We start from the raw sequence: 25211 nt of genomic DNA, 5'->3' as shown, positions 1-25211 counted from the left end.
ACTGTAACCCCAGCAACGGGCCTGGCATCAGTAGGTGCCTGATAAATATTTGTTGAATGAGTGAATGAATGCTTCTTGTCTTTAATCTTTTTCTCCAATGCATATTCCATATGGTGTCCACAATAATATGAAGAGACAGATCTGGTCTTGTCACCCCCACTTACCTATCTCTAGTGGCCTTTTACAGGCCATCCAAGGCCCTATAGTCTTCCCTGGCTGCCTTTTCAGCCTCATGCCCATTCACATTTCACATGCGCCCTGACCAGTGAGACCACACAACTTCTATTTCCCATCAAGCCTTGGTCTCTCAGACACTTCCTCCTCCATCTAGAAAGTACTCCTTTCTCAGCCTCCACTTAAGAGCATATCCTCTCAGAACTACATTTCCTTACTAGGACCACCTACCCAGGCCACCTCACAAGTTCCATGACACCCTGACCATAATCTAGTGTATAACTTACCTTTATTACTCTTACTGCTTTTTGTTGTTATTGCTGTTATTATTTAGGGTTTTTTTTTTCTTCATTAAATTGTTGGTACTACATCTTATTTCTTTATCCCCAAAGACTCACAAAGTGCCTGGCACACAGAAGGCATTATGAATGAATGCACAAATAGCTTGCAACAACCATCTGATCTCTGACCCAGAATCTACTAAGATCCCAAGAGCTGACTTCCACCCATGCACCAGACTTGTCTCCCTGAACAAGAGCAAACTCAGGCATCTCCCCACCCTCACATCTAACCTGCTCCTGACCTCTACCATGTTCCTTGCCTTCTAAGCTTGCAGCATCCCAATCCAATCTCTGAATGTTTCCCAATATCTTCTTTCCATCCCCACTAACACAGCCTGGATCAATCCTTCCCCATCACCTCACCTCTTCCAGCATCTTGTCTCCACCTAACATTGAAATGCTGTGCCAAGAGCTTAAATACATTACCTCTTAACCCTCACCACAACCCCATTTTACAAATTAGGAAATTGGGGAAGAGAGAGGTTAGGTAGCATCCTCAAACTCATGGGACTACTGGGGAACCAGTCCTGGAACCCAGGCATTCTGGCACAGAGCTCTCACTCATCAATTTCTGGCTCTACTGCTACACTGTCTAGTTTATTGCAACCCCTTATGCCTGGTCCCGCTGTCCTCATTCTCTTCCCTTCTCTCCCTCTATCCATCCTCCATGCGACTGCCAGCTGTCTTACTTTTAAAACCAAACAAACAATTAGCTGGCCAAGTATTTTTCCAATGTAAAAGCCTCCATTAGTTCCCTATTACTGACAAACATAGTTCACATTTTTGGCCCTCAGATCCTTTCTAGTATTAGGCAGAATATTAATGAGTGAAAAAATAACTGAATGCATCGTGTTCAAACATGTCTTGGCTCACGTGGAAGGCCACTGCAATCTGGATCCAACAGACCACACTTCCGGCCATTCCGTGTCTCTCACTCGGCTATCTTTCCACCCCAAAAGCACATTTCCTTGAACTGTCAGCCTCTCTCATGCCTCCCTATGTTGGCACAATCTTTCCCCTTCTGGGATGTCCTCTTTCCACAACATTTTAACCGACAGACCTTCTCTTCCTTCAAGATGTAACTCTGATGTCCTTTCCCAACTCCCCTGGAGTATACTGAGGCAGCCCCTGAACCCAGACACAGGGTACCCCCACAGCATGTCCTGTGAGGCTCGGCAACTTGCCTGTCTACATTTCTGTGAGTTCTTCCTCAACTCAGTGTTCCTAGCAGCTAACACTGTATCTGACTTGTGGGAGGTGTTTGTTAAATGTATGGATGGATGCATGAGGCAATGATACAGAAAGAGCTTGGGAAGGCTACTAGGCAGCATGGTTTCTACCAAAGTTACAGTTTGATCGGTCTTTCTAATTTTCTCCGGGATCTGACCCTAGAACTCACACACCTACTTTAATCTGAACTCAGACATCATAAAATAATCGATAAGAGGAAATCCAGCTCCCTGTCTGCAATAGATGGTGTTCTTCCCTATGTGAGCTTGAAAAGTCTGATCCGCTGAGATGTGCTAATAAGACAGTTAACTCTTACAATAATTACTCAACAAAATCATCATCTGCACACATACTTTCACTTGATAATCGCAACTCAGTGAACTAAATATGGACGTGGGCATTTATCAGGTTGCAAAGCTTCTCAAAGGCAGGAGTTAGGACTTACTACAAAATACATAAACCCATAGTGCCTAGAAGAGATTGTCGACTGCTACTTCACGGTAATACGGGCTTCATTTAAAACATCAGACACCTCCTAGGCACCTCCTAGGTGCCAGGTATCATTAACTAAAAGGTGTGTCGAGAGGCTGCAGACAGGACTATGGGACATGGGTTTGAGATCAAATTCTGACACAAGTTACAAACACATCAAACTTTGAGTTACTTCCTCTGTTGAATGAGGATCTCAAAGGCATCTTCCACTTCCCATGTTCTACAATCCTATGACTCTGTCTGGCCACTTCATAGAAAAAGACCTACCTCCGGTTGACTTACACTGAAACAGAATATAAGAACACCAAGAATTGCAAATCCCAGCAATTCTGCTGCCCGCCTTTCATAGTTGAACCCTTGAATATTCATTTACCTGTTCTTCTAATCGGAAGTTCTTTTCTAAAATGAGAAGCATGTGGTCCCGTAAGGCCGAGTGCTCATGCTGCTTCAGGTTCGACGGTTTACCCTTCAACACGAAGAGAAAAATAAGGCAGGTTGTGGAAAGTGTCCCCAGACGAGGAGGGTGGTGGGATACTCTGCTAAAACAGAACTTCAAAAACGTTGCTTACTTGTCTCAAGGTGGGTTGCGGGGGAAATGGCCCTCCAGTCCCCTTTCCAGGGTTAAGATTCTACAGTACCCATGAGACCATTTTAAACTTACAGGGGCAGAGAATCAGGCCGCTATCAAAACTCTCAATGCTGATTTCCTTCCTTGCCCTGAGAATAAAGGGTGGGGCAAAGTAGGTTTACAGTTGTGAGTACGCGAAACACAGAGTTTATGCTTGTATTATGTAAGATAAAGTTTTAGCCATCACGATTGCTAAAGGCTTCCTATTTATTGTATATCTGCAGGAGTATTTATGGGAGCTGAGGCTGGGAGTTTCCAGCCTTAGGGGCATAATTTCTCATGTTAATTTTATTTTGAGATTTGTAGAGTCTGAACAAAATTTCTAGGGATATTGTGTAGGGGGTTGGAGTTTATGTGCTGCTTGTGGGTGAGCTCCAAGGGGATGCCACTTTCCGAGTCATCTCAAACTCTCTTATCTGTTTCGTTTCTCTCCCCAGCTGCCTAATAACAGCCACGAGGACTGAGAGTGCTAGGCAACCAACCTTTATGTGCACATCCCCACATGAGTCAATTATTAACTTTTGTTCTTAATCCTCACCCAAGGACATTTTCTCATTGATTTTTAGAGAGGGTGGAAGGGAGAGGAAGAGACACACAGAGAGAAACATCAATGTGAGAGACATCAATTGGTTGCCTCCTGCACGTCCCTGATTAGGGCTGGGATCAAGCCTGCGACTGAAGTACGTGCCCTTGACTGGAATCGAGCTTGGGGACCCTTCAGTCCCCAGGCTGACGCTCTATCCACTGAGTCAAGCTGGCTAGGGCAGGAGTCAGTTATTTAATTACAGTTGAATTGGACTTCCCTACGGGGCTCCTGTACATTGTGAGGGATTCCTCTGACACCTCTACAGAGATTCTTAGTTGCCTAAGAATACCCAAGGTTACAGCTGGAGGAGGGTGTGCCCCTTATCTTTAGAGCCAAATAAGTTTAGGTTCTCATTTACCCATCAAAGGTTTTGTTCAGACCTTCAGAAAGCAATTCCAATTGAAAAACCAGCCACCCGCCCCACCCCCCCATCTTTCTACCGACCCTTTTTTTTAGCCTAAGATAGGATATAGGCACTTTGCAATGATTGTGAGGGCAATAAATTTTTAGCCTTAACCTTTAGCTCCACCTTGAGGATTTCACAAAACAGCTCAAAGAAAGTCAGCCCCAGCCGTGGGCAAACTACGGCCCGCGGGCCGGAATGAATAAAACTATTGAAAAAAAAGACCGTACCCTTTTATGTAATGATGTTTACTTTGAATTTATATTAGTTCACACAAACACTCCATCCATGCTTTTGTTCCGGCCCTCCGGTCCAGTTTAAGAACCCATTGTGGCCCTCGAGTCAAAAAGTTTGCCCAACCCTGCGTCTAACCTTAAAACAGGGAAGTCTGGATTTCCAAAGAAAACTCACTCAAGTCCACCATTGCAAAGCGAGGAGCCAGTGGGGCACAGCGGGCCCCTGTTTGTACCTAGTACAGTCCAGGTCTGCAAGGTGGCCATGGATGGGATCCTCTGGAATCCCACTGCACTACACCATAATAAGACAATCTGTGTATTGGTAAGGGTATCTGAGTTACGGCGCCATCATGTTGGTGGTGAAAATGGCACCAGAATGTTACCAATGACGGGATCTTGGTTTAGCAACATCAGTCCTTGAATTCTGGCCAAGGAAGAATTCAGAGCCAAGACTCAAAATATAAGGAAGAATTTATTGAGAAAGCCACAGAGGTAGAAGAAATGGGCTCAGGAAACAAGAGACAGAGACAAAAGAAGGGCCCTTTGAGCTTAGGAGAAAGAGAGAGGTCAGGAAAATGTACTTGGGGGAAAGGAGGTGGGGAAGGCGTAAGTGTGCTCCACAGAGAGAGCTGCTATTCTTATATTCCTATTTATTAATTATTGTATTCTTTGCCATATGAACAACTGTAACCCTACTTTTGCCCCACCCTCCATATGACTGTGGGCTAAGTGTAATTATTATCATCTTTCAACTCTTCCTATAGAAAACCTATCTTCTAGCTGAACTATCTCCCGACCAGTTCTAAGCTAGGTTAGTTCTCCCTCCTGCTAAGCACATTTCCATTCTTCTATCACCATCCTGCTATCACAGGCTGAAGGTATGCAACCTAATTCTAATTCCAGCCCAAGCAAATTTATTGCCCTCACAATCATTGCAAAGTGCCTATATCCTATCTAATAAAAGAGAAACATGGTAATTAGCATACGACCACTACCCTTCCCATTGGCTAATCAGGGCGATATGCAAATTAACTGCCAGCCAAGATGGCGGCCGGGAGCCAGGCAGCTTGAAACTAACATGAGGCTTGCTTGCTTCAGTGACAGAGGAAACCAACGTTCCCCGCCTGCCGCTGCCGGCCTCTGAGCTGCAACTCTAAGCAACTATGTTACAAATATAGAAGCTAAACAAAACCCCAGAAACCTGCTTTAGTCGCTGGGCTTCAGCCAGCAGGATCGCAACATTGTTTCAAATACAGAAGGTAAACAAAGGCCAGAAACCTGCTTTCAGCAGCGGAGGCCTAAGAGCTGGAGCCTCAGAGCTAAAGCTGGCCCAGAATAAAAAAGAAAAAAAAAAAAAAAGAGCGGTTGGGAGCTTTAGTCACCCGCCAGCCTGAAAACAGTCCTCAGCCCCTCACCCAGACTGGCCAGGCACCCCAGTGGGGACCCCCACCCTGAAGGGTGTGTGACCAGCTGCAAACAGCCATCATCCCCTCATCCAGGCTGGCCAGGCACCCCAGTGGGGACCCCCACCCTGATCCAGGACACCCTTCAGGGCAAACCAGCGGGCCCCCACCCGTGCACCAGGCCTCTACATAGTAAAAGGGTAATATGCCTCCCAGCACCAGGATCAGCGTGACAGGGGGCAGCGCCCAAACCCCCTGATCACCCTGCGGCTCTGTGTGTGACAGGGGGCAGGGCCACAACCTCCCTATCTGCCCTGCTCTGTTCGTGACAGGGGAAGGCGCCCCAACCCCCTGATCAGCCCTGCTCTGTGCCTGATAGGGGGGAGCTCCCCAACCTCTGACCGCCCTGTGGCTCTGTGTGTGACAGACCCCCTGATCGGCCCTGCTCTGTGTGTGACAGGGTGCGGCGCCCCAGCCCTCTCCCCCCGCATGGGCCCTGCTCTGTGTGTGCCGGGGTAGAGCCATAACCTCCCCATCGGCCCTGCTCTGTGTGTGACAGGGTACGGAGCCCCAACCCTCCTGATGGGCCCTGCTCTCTGAGTGACAGGGGGCGGCGCCCCAACCCCGATTGGCCCTGCTCTGTGCGTGACAGGGGGTGGCGCCGCAACCTGCCCATCGACCCTGTCTTGAGTGTGACTGGGAGGTGCCCCAACCCCCCAATCGGCCCTACCCTGAGCGTGACTGAGGGTGGCATTGCAACCTCCCGATCCGCCCTGCTCTGTGCATGACAGGGGCGGCGCCCCAACTCCCCAATCAGCCCTGCTCTGAGCCTGACCAGGGGCTGCACCTAGGGATTGGGCCTGCCCTCTGCCACCCGGGAGCAGGCCTAAGCCAGCAGGTCGTTATCTCCCGAGGGGTCCCAGACTTCGAGAGGGCACAGGCCGGCTGAGGGACCCCCCCCCCGCCTTCCCCCCGAGTGCACAAATTTTTGTGCACTGGGCCTCTAGTTAACCAATAAAAGCAAATCTTAGGGATTCTGGGTGATCCATGAATTCGAAGCAAACATTTGTCATCGATTTCCCTTCTGTTTAGGGTTGGCCCCTTGGCTGGAGAATAAATCCCCCAGCTTTGGTACTGATGTAAATTCTAGAATACAACCCAATTGGAAGTTTGGGCCTAACTATAAAGACGATTTCTTTCAGAGCTGGAAAGCAATTCTGTATTTCATGCACTGGAAAGGTAAAGGTAAACCCTACCCCTTATAAAGACAAATATATATGTGTGTGTGTGTGTGTGTATACACACACACACACACATATATACAAAAATATATAAATATACACTTACATATATAGTGTATATGTAAGTATATATTATATATATTTAAGTATATATTACATATCTCCTGTTGGTTCTATGTCTCTGGAGAACCATAACAAATACAATTCCCAGCCTTAAAGTTCTCATAAGTGAATGTCCTTTTGCATCCCGGATGGAATCAAAGAGTACAAGGAACTCACCCAATGAATTACACAGCAGAATGTAGAGGCAGAAACAGAAAGGCGCTCCATACCTTTACAGGACAGCCATAGTGCTTGAAAGGACAGTCTTGTTCCGCTTCAGGACACACAGCCAGGTGTTTATCCACCTACGAAAGGGACAGCCTCACGCTACAGAAATTCATCGGCCATTCTCCACTGTCTGGTGTAACTGCAGCAAGCGGGGAGCCAAGGGAGGCTTGGGAAGAAGGGCGGGAACAGGAGCAGGAAAAGGCGGTGCTAAGGCTTGGTGGAGGGAGTGCTATGGTGAAAACGGAGGAGAACTCTCGGGAAATGGGAGGGGAAGACAGAGACATGGTTATCATGGGTGTCGTTTAAGCCTGGGGCCTTCGCGTAGGCGATTTTGTCAGACACACCCCATCACGACCGCTAAAACGTTATCTTACATGAAATCTACTGAGAGAATGATTTACAGTTACCTCATTTCTGGGAATCATCTGCACACACTTGTTGGGACAAGGTACTGGGTACTCGGGACACACGTTTTCTTCATGATTCTGAAACAGAAAGAATGTGATGAGACAAAGCCACCTTCGCTTTCAAGGGTTCCCTTGTATGCCCTCAGAGTGTTTATACACATGTCTCTTTGGGAATCTATGTATGTGGCTCACCGTCAGGAAGGTATGGCCCACTTCCAGAAAGGATCGCATATAGACGGCCGCTTTCTTGTTATAAAGCAGCGGTTCTCAACCTGTGGGTCGCGACCCCTTTGGCGGTTGAACGACCCTTTCACAGGGGTCGCCTAAGACCATCCTGCATATCAGATATTTACATTACGATTCATAACAGTAGCAACATTACAGTTATGAAGTAGCAACGAAATAATTTTATGGTTGGGTCACAACATCAGGAACTGTATGTAAAGGGCCAGAAGGTTGCGAACCACTGGTATAAAGGAATTCAGTTCCATTAAATTCCCCAGTTATTCCGAAAGATAGTCGGAGGGCACAGGACTCCGAGAGGGCAGGCTGTGGGAGTCATCAGTGCGGCTCCTCTGGCACAGGTGAAAGGTACCCATGCTCTTGTTTTATGCCCACAGCCAACCTCCCCGGTCAGACCACAGCATCCTGAGGACAGACAGTACTGCCACCTCCTTGTGACCCATCTCTAGCGTCCCTCCTTGCACACTCATCCTCAGCAGGTGTTCAAACAATATTTTTGCCCATGATAAACGAGTACAGTCCTACCACCAAGAGGGCTTTTGTTTCTTACACGACTTCTCTCACATGAAGTTATTCTTTAGACCTAGTATTTCTGTACAAAAATAAATCCAGAAAGGTGGGCTTCTGGTAGCCCATCTGATTCCCTGTGATCACTCCAGCAGAATTTAGCCCCCTAAAGGTGAGGAATTTTTTATTTTTTTACCTGTAGATTGATGACTACCACCTCCTTTTTGCAATAGAGGCATTTTTCCTCTCGAAATTGGCAGTCTGCGCTCACGTGCTCTTTCAGATCTTTCCGAAGGACTGGCTGCCGACAGCTCTCATTGGAACACTGCACAGCTTGAAATAAGCACTGTTGGAGGTGGTCCTGGGACAAACACATAACAGGGCGGTGGGAAGGGAGGCGCTGAAAGGCCTAGAGGGAGCGCTAGGGGGCGCTGGGAGGAAGGACAGCCATGCCTGCAGGCTCTGAGTGCTGAACAGAGGGCTGCTTGGACCCAGGCTCTGAAAGCCAGCCTTGCAAGGTGGGAATTAGGAGGAGGGGCGAAGGTGGGGGAAGAAGGAGGAATAACGAGTTTTAGTTTAGATTACCTAGGAACATGCTCATATTCTCAGGTTAGTTCTTGAATATTTCCTTAAGGCTTGCCAATGAATTGACCAGACCTCAAGAATAGTTTTTATTTCTTTTGTGCACTCTTTATCCCCACCCCTAGCACCAGGCACTAATTTGCAGATGGTAAAAGCCAGGACAGAGGGGAGAAAGGGGGAAGAAAAGAAGAGATTAAAGGAAGAAAAGGGAGGGAGAGGAAGCTGGTCCAGCAGTGGTCAAGAAAAGGAGGTAGAGGACATATAGGATCCGCAGGCCAAGGAGGAGCTGGGAATGGCCAGTCTTCCAAGGTCGGGAGATGTTTTCAACTGGAATATAGGAGACTAATGACATTAACAGTGTTCATTCCAGTTGTCTGCACATTAGAGATTTATGAAAACAGGCATATTTCAATAGGACCTTTGAATGACTGTAAGTGACTGTGATTCTGACAAGTTATCAAAATCCTAATAAGGTTGTCTGCCTGAAAAATCCTTTAAAACAAGGTCGGAAAGCTATGGGCCTGGGGCCAACCTGGCCTGCCACTTGCGTTTGTAAATAAAGTTTTATTGGAGAATAGCCACATGCCTATCTATTTGTTCTCAGATGATCTATCCTCTAAAATGGGAGAGTTGAGCAGCTGCGACAGAGCCTGCAAAGCCTGAAATATTTACTGTCTGGCTCTCGGCAGAAACAGTGTGCTGACTCCTCTGAAGGAAAAAAGAGCAAAGACTTTATCTATGGGAGATCAATCAATACACCTCTTTTCCTCTGCCTCTGCTGGTAAGAAACAAATGGTGATGACAACTGAAATCCGCATCTTGTCCAAAATTCATGGACGTTACCCTCAACGCATCAAAACAGTCAGCATTCATCAAGACTCCGGTCTCTGTGAGCTCCCCCACCCTGTCACACAAGGTGGGGAGAACAGTGAATGAGGGGAAATACGAAAGAAAGAGGTGGAAAGAAATCAGCTGCTGTTCTCTAGAAGCTGATGATCTGGTGGCTAAAGCTGATCCCTGGTCCATTTGAGCCTCGTTTCCCTTTCAGGCTTAGCGACAACCCAAAGTTGGAAAGAGGCCCCGCTTGGGGACCTGACTATCTGACTATCGGAACCAGTGGCCAGGGGCTGTCATGGGGAAAACACAACCAAGTTCCGTGAGCCTCCAAAGAACTCCCTGGGCTAACAAGGAAATCATTTGCACATTTATCAGTTCTGTGCCTGCGGGGTCTGGAGGACTGACGGAGAAAAAAATCACCTGAAACATATTCCAAAATGTGTGGGCGGGAGTGGAAACTCTCAGCAGCCTCCAAGCATTCCCTGGAAGCTTGGGATGCCTGAGCCTTATTCATTCGTCGTGTGATCAAACCTGATAGGGGCCTGCCATGGCGGAGCCACATTCCCAGCCTGCATTTCACAAGCTTCCCGCTGGATGGAAGAGCCGGGTAGCAGTTTCATTCCATAGGAAGCTCAGGCCCCTTCGCCTCCCCTAGACCTTTTGTTTGCATCTCCTAATAATGCTTCACCTTTAAACTCCATCCTATCTCTGTTCTGATCTGTTTTCTGCCTTAGATCATAAATTCTAAGAGGCCAGGGCCCACAGCTGCTGGGAAGCAATCACTCTGGCATCTGCAAATGCCTCCGGGCACTCAAACCCTGGCTCCCACCCTAGGGACCCCAAATCCTTCACAGTTCCCCTCAAAGGACATGTCCTTGCTTAAGCGTTCCTTTTGCCCAGCATATCTCACATCTTCACTTTTGGATCAATGCCCCTAACCCACAATGTAAGGCCTAGTTCAGGCAGCACGTCCTCCATACCTTCCAGGTAGAACAAACCTCTTCACTCACATCTTAGCCCTTTGCATGTTGTGGGTCAGAATTTCTAGGTAGGAATTCTCTGAGGGCAGCCCAATGACCACCCCACCCCCATGCTTAGCCCAGCAACTATCACCAAAAAAAGGTGTTCAACGCATGTCACTGGAAATTGGCGAAGGCAAATGTTGTTCGTAATACCAACCTGGTATCGTCCCAGAATAATCTTGGCATTACACCCAGGAGCATTTTTGCAATATACATATAAATTGAGGACTTCCCTTTTGCAGCAATTGTCTTTAAACACCTAAAAGATAAACATGATAGGTCTCACACCAAAGCTTTAGAGCAGCAAGAATTATTATTAACCTGGTCTTCAGGTTCATCTCAGAAGGCGGGTGGAAACTTCTAGACAGTGGTTGGAATGGAAATAGCAGATTCAGCATCATAAAAGGAAAAGCTGTTTCAGATACATACGTCTGACAGGCCGCAAACATGCAAGGCAGGTAGGTAATCAATGTCCAGCGCAGTAGGCTGCAGCTGGGAGAAGCTCAAGGTGCATTTGACCCCATATGCTCGAAGGTCAGGAGGTGGGGCTGTGGCTAAGGGTGATGCTTTCAGCTTCCTGCCCAGCAGATGGGTTTGTATTAGTCATCAAGTAGCGTCACTGAAGCTGTGCTGCCTTGCTATTTCAGCACAAACCAGGGGTTGGCAAACTTTCTCCATAAAGGGTGAGAGTAAATATTTTCAGCTCGGCGGACCACGCTGCAATGGTCTCTGTTGCAACTATTCAACTTCACCATATACAATACTTAAATAAAGGGGCATAAGCTGTGTTCTAATAAAACATTATTTATGAACACTGAAATATAATTTTCACATGATGCATAACAGTATTCTTTTTTTAAAAAAATATTTTTATTGATTTCAGTGAGGGAGGGAGAGATAGAAACATCAATGATGAGAGAGAATCACTGGGGATACAGCCCGCAACTCAGGCATGTGCCCTTGACTGGAATCGAACCTGGGGCCATTCAGTCCACAGGCCAATGCTCTATCCGCTGAGCAAAACTGGCTAGGACTGTAACATTATTCTTACTTTTATTAAAAAATTTTATTTTGAAATAGTTTAAGACTCACAAGAAGTTGCAAAAATAGTACAGAGTTCCTGCCCTAACCAGTTTGGCTTAGTGGATAGAGTGTTGGCCTGCAGACCGAAGGGTCCCAGGTTCAATTCCGCTCAAGGGCATGTATCTTGGTTGCGGGCACATCCCCAGTAGGAGGTGTGCAGGAGGCAGCTGATTGATGTTTCTCTCCCATCGATGTTTCTAACTCTCTATCCCTCTCCCTTCCTCTCTGTAAAAAATCAATAAAATATATTTTTAAGAAAAGTACAGAGTTCCTAGTGCACTTCTGATTTTTTCCAATGATTTAAAAATATAAAAACTGTTATTAGCTCACAGGCCATACAAAAACAAGTGGCTGGATTTGTCCCAACAAATCCCAAGCTGCCATATGCCACCCCCTGGCCCAGTGTTGAGGCAGGCACAAGTACAGCACTGCCCTATGCTTGGCCTTTCAGAAGGCATCATAAGAGCATAGAGAAGGAGCATGTATCAGACAGGTGTTCAGGTCAGGGAGAAAACTGCCCAGATGGTGTGGTTCAATGGTTGAGCATTAACCCATGAACAAAGAGGTCACCAGTTCAATTCCAGTCAGGGCACATGCTCAGGTTGTGGGCTTGATCCCCAGTAGGAAGTGTGTTTCTCTCTCATTGATGTTTCTATCTCTCTCACTTCCTCTCTCTCTAAAATCAATAAAAACAAATTTTAAAAAAATAAAGGAAGAAAACTGAGCATGGTCATGGGAACACGCAACCAAACAAACAAAATATAAAGAAGGCTTCGTCCAAATGAAAAACTTGTGCTTCAAAGGAAGCCATCAAGAAAGTGAAAAGATGACCCACAAAATGGGAGAAAAATATTTGCAAATGATATATCTGATCAGAGACTTGTATCCAGAACATATGAAGAACTCTTAGAACTCAACAATAAAAGGCAAATAACCCACTGAGAAAATGAGCAAGGGGATTGAATGGGCATTTTTACAAAAGACCTATACAGATGGCCAACCATAGGAAAACACGTGCAACATCATTAACCATTAGAGAAATGCAAATCAAAACCACAAGATATATCTTCACACCCACAAGGAAGGCCATAATAAAGAAGTCGGACAATAACAAATCCTGGCAAGGACCAGGAGAAATTAGAACTCTCAGACATTGCTGGCAGGAATGCGAAATGGTGCAGCTGTTTTGGAAAACACCTAGTCTAGCAGGTCCTCAGAGTGTTAGACATAGTTACCATCTGACCCAGTAATTCCACCTCTCGGTATATACCCAAGAAACATGGACACGTTACAAGAAGATTTTAAGACATGTGAATTCTAGCTGGATAAGGCTGTTGTTAGACATAATAACCAAAGGAAGTATTCGAGATTAACCAGATGAGATAGTGGATTCCAGGAAACAGGATGTTTCATTTCTCCAAGTGACTCAGGAGGGCTGGAGCCGGGATAGGAAGGGGGAAGGAAGAAGCAGGAAAAGAAACGTGGGGAGTCAATAAAGACCCAAACAAGCTCTCAGACAGCGTCAGAAGTGGGGGTCCGACCTGACCCCTCAGCAGAGGAATATGGACCCCAGGGAAAACCCCCTTCCGCTCTCCTGCTCCAACCTCGATGCCCAACCAGGACACTGGCTTCTCTATCAACTAGAGACTTGCTAACCCAAAGCAGTGGCTTTCTTACCTCATGAGATTTAATGACCTCCTTATCCACAGGGCAGAGTGGCACTGCATCTAATTCCCTGGAGAGAAAAATAAAAATAGAGCCAGAATTAAGAGTTGACCTTGACAGCTCTTCAGCACTCCGGCCATGCTCGGCCCCCTGACGTTCCCCGGAGCAGCCCAGGCCCTGTCTTTACTCATGCTATCCCCTCTCCCAGAAGGCCCCCAGCGCCCCAATTCCAGCACCTCTTCAGTCTGAAAATAAACTCCCCTGCATTCCCAGGACGCAAATCAAATAGTGAGTCCCCCCCCCACAGAGTTGAATGCCCTCTCCAGTCCTTTGCTTATCACACTGTACCACCGCCTGCCTGTCTGCTTCACTGGACTGGAATGTTCTAGAAGGCAGAGACTGGGTCCTGTTCCACACTGGACCTCAGCTCTCCAACTCTGGACACTGGAGCTTAGTTTAGCAAGGTGCCTGGAACACACGGGCACTGAATGAACGAGCCCATGAATGAATGGGCGTGTGCTGTAATAACCCCCTGGGCAGGATACAACTTCCTTCCTGCCCCTCGATAAGCCCTAAACGCCCGCGTTTATGTCTCTCCTGGTCCGCTCCCTCAACAGGGCATGAGCCAGGCTTTACAGCCACCCTGGAGTGAACAGCCCCCATGCCTGAGAGATTCTGCGACGTCACCGCTGCCTTAGGCAAGGAAGGGCAGGGCGTCTGCAGGCCCTGGGGGAAACACAGATGGGCTTCTAGGTTTGTCCTCACATGCAAAGCAGGCGTGGTCTGGATTTTAACCAAAGGTGAGAATCAGTCAGCGAGTGGCAAAAAATGAAGACGGCTCCTCAGGGTCTCACAGGAGGGGCCTAGGAGAGCCCCTCCTCAGATGGATGGTTCTGTGGCCAACCACGGCCATCCCAGAACCACAATCACAGCTGCGAGGCCACACCTGACATTCAGAGCCCACTCACCTCAGGGCTAGGATGCAGTGCTGGCAGAAACGGTGCCCACATCCCGTCTGGTGGGGGTTGTGAAGCACCGAGTGGCAGGAGGCACATTTGTATCGCTCTTCTAATTGCTCCACAAACCGGTACTCAGTGTGGGGCTCGAAGTCCAAGGAAACGGAGTTGCCGGAATTCTGGCGGAGGAAACCACAGGGGACGCCTCCTTGCTCCTCGGGATAAGCCATCCTGGGGGTTTAGGGGGACAGAAGGAAAACTGAGTGTGCACATTCCCAAACATCTCCAGCACCGGGAGTTCTACTCACTGAGCCTCGCCCACATGGTCACTCTGCTATGACCTCGTGGCCACAGTGACAACCTCCTGCCACTGGAGGGCTCCTGCAGAGGGCGAGCAGGTGGGAGCCTGGACCAGGTGTCTTCCGGCAAGATTCTAGGAGATGCAGCCCTTTGCCCAGCCGCCTTTTTACAGGAACGCTAATTTATTCTGTCAGTTTGGCCACATGCTTGCACACAATCTAGCCACATTCTAAGCCAACTCCTGTTATGAATTCTCTCCCATTCGGTTGAGAGAATTGAAACAAACGTTTTGTTGATTTTTTTTTTTTTTTTCAGAATCAAGAACCACACACACCAACACATTGCTTGCAGTATACAGTTAAGTCCTCACATAACATCATCGAACGCTTCTCGGAACTGCCGCAAAACAACGGATCACAAAACCAATTTTACCATAGAGCAACTGATATAAACAAGAGTTAAGTTCTTACAGCATCTCATCAACACTATAACAAAATGATGCTGTTATTCGAGGACCTGCTATATTATAAGTAGATAAAGCACCACCACCAACCCACATCATTTCTCACCTGAACTGAATAAGAACCCATTAACTGCTTTCCCCGCCAATCCCATACAAAAGCCAGTGTGATAGTTTCAAAATGCAAGTGTGATTGCCGGTTATCTCCCCTCCTCGTTCAGTGGGTTTCAGGGGAAAAACCTTAATGCTGAGCAGTCTACAAGAGTGCATCCTCCCCACCCACCAGCATCCTGGACTTCTGCCTCCCTGCTTTCTGCATTCTAGCCACAGGTGTTCTTTTAGTTCTTCTATTACATCATGCTGTCTCTTGCCACAGGGCCTTTGCACAAGCTAGTGCCTCTGTCTAGAGTACTTTCCACATTTCTTTCTAGTCCCCTTCACTTAGTTAATTCACGTTCATGCTTCAAATTTCATTTCAAGCTTCATATTCTCAAGTAAGCTTGCTCTTCTCTCCCTGGCCTAACAGCAAGAGGCCACTCACCAGTCTGGAGAACATGCATGGCCCCCAGGGAGTGGCTAGGGGCTAGGGTGGGTGGGTGGTGTCACTGTATAATTCTTCTGAAAATTTTTTAACATGAGTGCATTACCTATTCAAAAGTAAACAAACATATAAAAATAAAAACTAAACATCCACTGTTATATCCGTCATAAAACCAGGTTTCTTTCCTTCATAGCAAGACATGATTTGAAATTTGACACGTGTGTGTTTGTTTGATTTGTATCTGTGTTCCTCAATGGCACACGGATGGCATCTGGCCTTGTTCATTGTTGCATCTCCAGCTCTTAGCACTGAGCCAGGCTTGGAGAACAACAGAGCTATTTTTTTTTTGAATTGATGTTATTTAATTGATGTTATTTTGAAAACCCTCAACAGAGCTGCTGTTGTGACTGTTGACCTCTAACATAGTGGTTCTTCACCCTTTTTTGAAAAAGAACTTCCCCTTGCCTTTGAACATTCGATAAAAACTCTAGGCCTTCTCCCTGTACCATAGCACACACGCCTGATGTCTGGACCTTTAGGGGCCCTCTGAACCCACCAGTGTCCCCCTAGGAATGCTGTTCCTTTGGGCACAGTGCCAGGAGCAGGGCCAGAAGACGTGTCTGGCAAATGGCTAATGAATGGGAAACCATCTGGGTTGGTCCCCGGGGGCAATGTACTTCCACAGGCTGGGGTACAGGAAGGCTTGGCCTCGGCCTCGCTTCCTTTGGCTTGCTCTTGGGATTCCTCATGATGCTCTTGCAGCTGATGAGGTCAACTGGGTCAGGGAGCAGCTGTGTGGCTTGATCTGAAGGCGGCCCCATTCAACCCTCAGCTCTGCTCAGGCCAGCTGCCGGCCTCTCTCACTGCCGGAGGGGTCTGCGTCTGGGGTGTGGCCCAGGTGCAGGGAGCAGAGGAAGCAACTGGCCTCTTTCAGCAAACAACACTTTCTCTCCGGAGGAGTCCAACAGGCCTGGGGATATATTTGTTTTTGTTCTGGGGTTTGAGACTAAAGCCCCTCCTTTTCTCCTCTGCATGTGTTTCCTGCAGAACGTAGAGGGTGGTAGGTGATCAGTACAAGAGGGGACTGTTCCCCTTTTTAACATGGTTTATTCTTGAGATTTAACATGTTAGTTATAAAGACCAGCAGGCAGGCACAGCCCTGGAGTTACCTGTGCCACCCTAACAACCAAGACCCGCCTTCCTCTCAGAGAAGTGCAAGACCAGTTCCAAACGGCCCCTCTGCCCTGTGTTCTCTAGTCCGAGGGAGGTGGACAATCCACGCCCTATACCTCTCTCTCTCTCTCTCTCTCTCTCTCTCTCTCTCTCTCTCTCTCTCTCAGACTCTCCTGAGACCAGGCTCACATCTGTGTCACATGGCCTCTAAATTTGGACTCAGAGATGCACCCTAAAGCAGCAGGGTGTTTGGCCCCCAGAACAAGGCAGTTGGATGTACAAAACTCAGTTCGGGTTCCCCTCCGCTACACTCTATCCCAGCCGTGGGCAAACTATGGCCCGCGGGCCGGATCCGGCCCGTTTGAAATGAATAAAACTAAAAAAAAAAAGACCGTACCCTTTTATGTAATGATGTTTACTTTGAATTTATATTAGTTCACACAAACACTCCATCCATGCTTTTGTTCCGGCCCTCCGGTCCAGTTTAAGAACCCATTGTGGCCCTCGAGTCAAAAAGTTTGCCCACCCCTGGTCTATCCTCTTTCCTATCATAAGAATTTAATGCACGCATCTGTGTGTCTGTCCATCTTTCTCTACAACAGCAATTCTCAAACATTTCTCTTAGGACCCCCCCTTTAGACTCTTAATAATGAAGGAGCCAAAGACCCAGAAAAACCAGCTCAATAATAAAGAAGAACAAAACTGGAGGATTGACACTACCTTAATTCAAGACTTTCTATAAAGCTACAATAATCAAGACAGTGTGTACTGGTAAAAGAACAGACAAGCAGGTCAATGGAGGAGAATAGAGAGCCCAGAAATAGACCCGTGTAAATATAGTCACCTGATGTCTGACAAAGGAGCAAAGGCAATACAATACGCAATGACAGTCGTCACAAATGGCACTGGAACAGCTGTAAGTTCACAGAAAAATGAGTCTAGACACAGACATCACAGCATTCACAAAAATTCACTCAAATTGGATCACAGACCTAAATGTAAAACGCAAAACTATTAAACGCCTAGAAAACAACACCGGAAAAAACTTGAGTTTGGCAATGACTTCTTAGATACAACACCGAAGGCACAATCTATTTAAGAATTAATAAGCTGGACTTCATTAACATTAAACATTTCTGCTCTGTGAAAGATACCATCAAGAAAATGAGAAGATATGCCAGAGATTGGGAGAAAATATTTACAAAAGATATGTAGGGTAAAGAAATGTTATCCAAAATATACCTTACCAAAGAAGATATACAGGTGGCAAATAAGTATATGAAAAGATGCTCCATATCATATGTCATCATGGAAATGCAAACTAAAACAACAATGAATACCAGTATTTGAATGGCCAAAATCCAGAACACTGGTGAGGACGGGTAGCAACAGGCACTCTTACACACGGCTGGTAGGAATGTAACACTTTAGAAGACAGTGCGGCAGTTTCTTACAAAACTAAACCTATTCTTACATCTGATCCAGCAATCATACTCCTTGGTATTTGCCCAAGAGGATTGGAAACTTACGTCCATCTAAAACCCGGCACACGAATGTTTATAGGAGCTGTATTTATAATTGCCAAAACTTAGAAGCAATCAAGATGTCCTTTAGCAGGTGAATGAATAAAGTGTGGTACATACATCCAGACAATGCAATATGATTCTGCACTAAAAAGAAATGAACTATCAAGCCATGAAAAAACATGGAGGAATCTCCAATGCATGTTACTAAGTGAAAGAAGCCAATCGAAAAGGCTACATGCATACTGTAGGACTCTCGCTATATGACATTCTGGAAAAGACAAAACTATGGAGGCAGTAAGAAGATCAATGGTTGCCAGGAGTGAGGATGGAGGGAGGGGGAGATCAAGAGGGGGATCGCTAAGGGCTTTTAGGGTCATGAAACTACTCTGTATGATACTACAATGGTGGACACATGTCACTATACGATTGTCCAATACCATAGAACAGCGATTTTCATTTTTTTTTTTTTTTATCTCACGGTACACATAAACTAATTACTAAAATTCTGCGGCACACCAAAAAATATATGTATTGTTGATCTGACCAAAAAATAGGTATAATTTTCATTTATTCACACCAGATGGCTATTGTGTTGGCTTTGTCATTTTTTTATTTGACAAACTCTGTGAAAAGAGGTTAGTGCCCTGACTATATAGTCAGGTATTGCATGTTTTAAAAATTATTGTGGCACACCAGCATGCCTCTTGCCACACACCAGTTGAACATTGGTGCCACATAATGGCAAGCGTGAACCCTAATGTAAACTATGGACTTTGAGTGATAATGATGAGCTGAATGAAGGGTAGTGGAATGTGCCACCCCAAAATAGATCTGTAGACGTTCAGGACATGCCACCCCAAAATATGCTGCATGGGAATGTTGATTATTTTGAACTGTAGACACTTGAAAAATAACAGCAAATGCAGGAAGCAGCTTTCTCTGAATACCTTATCTGCCTAAAGACAGGTCCTCCAAGAATAAGAACTCAGTTATCACAAATCTCCTTTCTGAGAGTTTCATCAACCAGGGAAGATTGACTCATCACAGAAGAAGAAACTAGAAGTAGACACCCAGACAAACTTTGTTACACACTCTCTTCTCCCATGTGTTCTTTCAAGGGCCCATTCATCTTTCCTAAAAATCATTTGCTCTCCTGCAAAAGGTCTACACAGACATACCCTTTCCTTATTAAAATGGTGTTCAAGCCTGAGTTCTAAGCCACCTTGGAGAGTTCTTCTTCTTTCCCTAGGTATCTCCCATGCATAAGAGGTATATAAACTTCCATTTGGTTTTCTCTTGTTAATCTGTCTTTCATTACACAGGTCTCAGCTAAGAACTCAGAAGGGTAGAGGGAAAATTATTTTCCTCCCTTACACAATGTAGGTTCATAAACTGTAACAAATGTACCACTCTGTTAGGGATGTTGCCAATGGGGGAGGCTATGCATATGAGGGGACAGGTAGTGTATGGGAAATCTCTGTACTTTCCACTCAATTTTGCTGTGAACCTAAAACTGCTCTAAAAAAATTTAAGAACACCAAAGAGTTTTTATGTGGGTTATATCTACCAATATATATATCAAATTTGAGATTAAAATTGAGATATTTTAAAGAATATGTTATTAATTCCCTTTAGATAATAATGAGCCAGTTATCCTATATAACAAAAGCCTAATATGCAAATCAACTGAATGGCAGAATGACCTGCAGAACAACCAGTCACTATAATGTACACTGACCACCAGGGGGCAGACACTCAACACAGGAGCCAGGCTCACGCCTGGCGAGAACAGCAGTGGTGGTGGAAGCCTCTCCTGCCTCCATGGCAGCACTAAGGAGCAGCGAGCCGAGTGGTAAGGAACAGTCAGCAGGCAGGCGGTAATGAGCGAGGGGTCCCGGACTGTGAGAGGGCACAGGCCGGGCTGAGGAACAACCCCGCCCCCCCCATGCACAAATTTCATGCACTGGGCCTCTAGTATGTTAAATAAAATTTTACAGAAAAATGACCATTTTCCAAAACAACAAAAATTAGTGAGAAGAGTGTGGTGTTGTTTTAGATTTTTGCACATCTCTGGGCTGAATAGAAGGTAGCTGGATTTTCGTATCTACTCCTGCACTCAGTCTGTTGCAGTAGCACAGAAGCTTCTGGAAAACACCACTGCATGCTCATGAAAGGAGAGTTAAAATGGAAAACAGTAGCTTAGAATTATTATGAAGATAGTTTTACCCATGCAGATCCCCTGAAAGGGCCTTAGGGAGCCCCAGGTAGTGGTGGTACTAAGCATTTAACAATCTGCTTTGTTGGGGGAAAGCTCCAGTTTGCAAAATTTGTCAGTTTCCGCACCTGAACATACCTGACCTAAGTAAGACCTCACTAACTAGTTGCCTTCCTGCTCAGAGCTGCTCCAGGACCCCCACAGCCCCTGACACACACTTTGGGAACCACTGCTCTCAGGCTGCCGGTGGGCCTGGGTCTTGTCAGTCTTTGTACTGTCAGGGCCCAGCACACGTGACCCTCACAGACAGACTCCTGCTCCTGGTAAAGGACCAGCTGAGGCCTAAGGACCAACACGCCACCCCGCTCCCCTCTGCCTTCCACTGTGGGCCTTGTCCTGCCCTGGTCAGCATGCCTAAGTCATCCACTGACCTTGTTCATCCTCCAATCTGTTGCCTTGTTCAGTTCAAACTATGAAACTGAGTTTTTATCTCATCAGACATTTTTTTTTTAAAGCACTTTTGTTCTGCTATACAATATGGGCTTCGGGAGTTTCAGGGTGGTGTTCTTTATATAAGCTCAGCCGGGCAGGGTCCGTCTCCTTCCTCTGAAGTTCTTCAGGTCCAGGACCCCGCTCCAAAAATGGAACCAATTCACCGTGCGCACTGACGTGAGACAGCCCCAATAATAGCCCTGCACAGGCTGACATTTCTCTGCCTAACAAATACATTTCTCTAATTAATTCAACATTGGAAGCTGGTACACTGTCACTCCCAGGCAGTTATTTAGTGGAAATGAGTAACAGTTCTATCTTATTAAAATAGTTCTCCTTTGGGGATAATAGCTTATGTAACAGGAACAGCAAGAGCTCAGGTTTTGCAAAAAAAAAAAAAAAAAAAGAAAACAAAGCCATCATAATTACTAATAGAGCTTGTTATCGCCTTACTGCCTATTCCTGCGGCTGACGGAACGTGCAATGTGGTCCGGCTGAGGACCACAAGAGAAAATCACATGTCATCTGTCAGAAACACCTTTAAGGGCTTCTGTGAGATGCGGGTGTGGGGAGAGAGGGAGGAGCACAGCGTGAGGAGTCCTGAATGTGTGCCACAGTCGGGAATTCCAAAGTTTCCCATGGCTTTGATCTCTTTAGGGATGATAAACAGAGAGGACCATGCAGGGAGTTTAGGGGGAGAGGCTGCCACATAGAACAGAGGAGAGCGGGGGCTTGACCTAAGGCAGCGGCCAGGAGAGGTCACGTCTGTGAGGCTCCGAGGTAACATGATGGATTTAGAAATGGCTTTGGTGGAAGGGCTGAGGGAGGGGACGTGGAGGATGACTGCCAGGTTCCGGTCCGGAAGGCTGGGCCAGCCATGGCAGCATGGAGAGGATGAGGGAGAGATGCAGAGGCAGGGAAGGATGCTGGTCGGAGACGTATCCAGGCGGGTGCCTTCGGGACAGTCCAGGGGCGTGGGGGTGAGTCAGAGCAGCTGACGTCTGATAGCACTCCCACAATTCCCAGGAATGGTCTCGTTTCCTTTGTGGTATCAATGATGAGTTTAAAACCGCCCAGGGCATAACAATGTTTTCCACTTTACAAATCATCTGGTGGTGTTTTAAAGTGGCATTTGACATAATCGGTTTAGTTCTATATGTCAGGAAAGTAAGAAGAGATAAGGCATCCCAGGGAGAGAGCGAAGGAAAATCTCGAAGGCAGGACTGCAGCAGCCGCTGCAGCACGGCCCTGGCCCTGTGTGACTCCCTGCTTGGAAATTAACCCGCGGGGTGCTGCTTCCCCAAAGTAATCCCCATTCAGCCTGGTGTGACGCACCACCCCACAGGCCTGAGATCCCTACTGCCAACCACTGGATGAGACAAAAACTCTTAGGGTCCAGGGGCTGCAGGGAAATGAATGCAGCGCCTGGGAGGAGCTTGAGGACTGTGGCCTCTTTTCAGCTCTGCGCAGGCCTTGCCAGGAACATAAGAAGCCAACTCCCTGATGCTCACTTGGGATCACGGGGGCTGGGTACAAACCCATTATTCCCCAAAGCCACCCGAGACCCACTGAAGGAGCCTGGGCTTAAATGAAAGGAGGAGAGATGGTGGTTAGTGATGAGGAAGATGCAAGTCCCAAGATGCAGTGACCCAGGGAGACCCTGGCCTCCACGCCCTGGGCAGCACCGGATAAGGGCACAGCCCCGCTCGGGTACCAGGCGCTCACCTGCTAGGAAGATGGGCAGTGCCCTCCCTGGGGGCTGCTTCTGGCCCTTGAATTCTCAGATCCTGCTCTTCCAGGGAGAACACTTACGACCAGGAAAGAAGGAGAAGAGGCACAGCAGGGGTGGCACAAGGGAGAACTGATGGGCTCGAAGTCCTTACAAAGCCTCTGTCTGCACGGCCCCTGAAAGATCCACCCACTGAAGAAGAAACCCCGCAGACAGCAGCTGGGACTCTGCTCCAACCCCTGCCCTTCTCCTCCTCTCCGCTAACCCCAGAGCTTAACACAACAACCCCGACACCACCACAGGGCGGCCTCCGGGAGAAACAGGTTCTCCTGCATGAACCTTTGACCATGCGGGTTGGACAAGGAGAGGGGCCTTGGAGAAACGCAGAGGGAACACGCCCACTTTCCATCAGGGCTAACGTGGCCAGGCGGCCACGCAAGGGACTGGGGGACACCCCCACAGCCAGCCAACAAGTGACAGGAACCCACCAACCCACGGTCCTGTCCACAGAGCAGCTGGCTTTGGCGTCTCCAGAAGCTGGCTGTGTTCTTTTCTTTTCCTTAGACCTTCGCAGAAGAGCGTTTCTTGGACACAGGACAGAGAATGGTGTGGCTCTGAGCTTAATTCCTTTGAAGAGAAGTGTAATTTCTCCCCAAGTTGTCAGGAAACCTCTGGTTCCCCTTTTAGCGAGAGTGCAGCAAAGCACAGCCGGTGAAGGGGCGGGGCTCAAGGGCTGCCGGGCTTCCCCAACTCCCTTCCGGGGCCCCGCGCTGCGCCCCCCCCCCCCCCCCCCCCCCCCCCCCCCCCGCGCTGCGCCCTAACCCTAACTCCGGTCTCATTCCCAGGGAAGCCTTGAATGGACTCTCTCTCTTGCTCAGACCAGCCAGAGTCTGCCTGGCTCCCAGGAGACCCTTCAGATTTGTCTTCAGAATTTAGACCAAGAGAACAAAATAAAATGCTGCTGATCTTCCCACACAAGGATGCCTTCTTCCAGGAAGCTTTGACTCCAGGACTCTCAGCCCCACCTTCAGCCCCAACTCTATCCCAGTCCCCACTGCCTTCCAGGGCCTGCTCCATGGGCTCCTTGAGGGAGGGGCTGTCCTCATCCCCCTCCCACCACCACCACCTCTCCCCTCCCCACCTCCGCTGGGTCCTCAGAGCCAGCCTCTGCCTGGCGCAGGACACCCAACCAGTATTTGGTAAATCAGAAGGGAATTCAGAATTAACATGCGGCCTAGGGGGCAAAGGGCTGCTGGAAGCAGGGCCATGAAAACAACGCAGGACAAATCTGAATAAGGCAGACGGAGGGCAGGGGGGTGATACAAAAAGCTGTGGATGAAACCTAAGGGCTGGAACAGGACCCGGGCCGGGATTACAGTTACCGCGTCTGTGTCCAGGCTCGGCACCAGCTAATTCTCAGGCATTGGCTCATTTGCGTTCTGACAGCAACCATGTGAGGTTGGACAGACCCTCCGGCCGGGAAGCAGTGGAGGCCCTCAGGGGATAAGGAGGAACTGGGGATGCTCCCTGCCTCTCCACGGCCTTCCAAGAGCCGTGTGTATGGCAGTCACCCCTGTGACTCTGGAGTGGCCCTGGCTGGGCACCAATCCTGGATCTACTGCTGAATTAGCCATGTGACCTCAGGCAAGCTACTTACTCTCTATGCTTCTCAGTTTCTGCACCGCGAATGGTGACAATGATATCCGTAGTTACCTTACAGAACTCTTGAAGATTAAACAAGTCAATACTATACGCCAGCGGTCGGCTGGCCCACTATTTGCTTTTATAAATAAAGTTTTATCAGAATGCTGCCACGCTCATTTGTTTGTAAATGGTCTATGGCTGTTTTGGACTATCCTGGGGGAGATGGGCAGTTGCACCTACAGACCATATGGCCCGTAAAGCCTCAACTATTTATTATCTGGTTTTCTACAGAAAAAGACTGCTCACATCCCCACCCCCACCCCCACATACACACACACACACACACACACACACACACACACACACACACACGGGTGCGTGCATGAAGAGCTTACGATGGTGGTAAATAATAAGTGCTATGGGGGCCATTATTATGAATAGCATTTGCCCCAGCGTTCATGGTTATATTGGACTACTTCCCACTAAACATTTATTCCTTCAGTTACTCACTAATTCCTTTGCTGAGAACCTACCACGTGCAGACACCGGTGGGGAAACAGAAACCCAGCACAGTGGGCTGGGTTCCTCACCATCCTTACCAGTAACATGCCCGCCGGCCACTCTCTCCCTCCCCTCCCTTCTCCCCGGCTCCAGAGCTGGGCCTGCAGACCTGTGCCCCTCATCAGATGCCACTGGCTCCTCCCGGCAGCCTTCTCTCCTCTCCCAAGTTCATCTGTACCCTGCCTTTGAACAGGCTGGGGTGCC

The 25211-nt window shown here is 47.6% G+C and overlaps 1 protein-coding gene across 10 annotated transcripts in view; it reads right to left on the bottom strand.

The window, feature by feature from the left end:
• The window catches only part of TRAF5 (TNF receptor associated factor 5), a 65961-nt gene that overhangs the window by 24472 nt on the left and 16278 nt on the right, over positions 1–25211 (bottom strand). For 8 of the 10 annotated variants that reach the window (XM_036343092.1, XM_036343091.1, XM_036343094.1 and 5 more), the window contains exons 2-8: positions 14379–14597; positions 13423–13480; positions 10820–10921; positions 8418–8582; positions 7472–7549; positions 7067–7141; positions 2611–2703 (exon numbers count right to left, since the gene is read on the bottom strand). In XM_036343092.1, the coding sequence (XP_036198985.1) occupies positions 2611–2703; positions 7067–7141; positions 7472–7549; positions 8418–8582; positions 10820–10921; positions 13423–13480; positions 14379–14596 (789 nt within the window). In that variant the 5' untranslated portion in view covers position 14597. The remainder of the gene's footprint in view (positions 1–2610; positions 2704–7066; positions 7142–7471; positions 7550–8417; positions 8583–10819; positions 10922–13422; positions 13481–14378; positions 14598–25211) is intronic. The other 2 variants (XM_036343098.1, XM_036343099.1) reach the window with 2 other exon arrangements.

The sequence above is a fragment of the Myotis myotis genome, unplaced genomic scaffold, assembly GCF_014108235.1.
Source record: "Myotis myotis isolate mMyoMyo1 unplaced genomic scaffold, mMyoMyo1.p scaffold_m19_p_18, whole genome shotgun sequence".
Lineage (NCBI taxonomy): Eukaryota > Metazoa > Chordata > Mammalia > Chiroptera > Vespertilionidae > Myotis > Myotis myotis.
The sequence above is the reverse complement of the archived record's forward strand: the minus strand, read 5'-3'. Positions and strand labels throughout refer to the sequence as shown.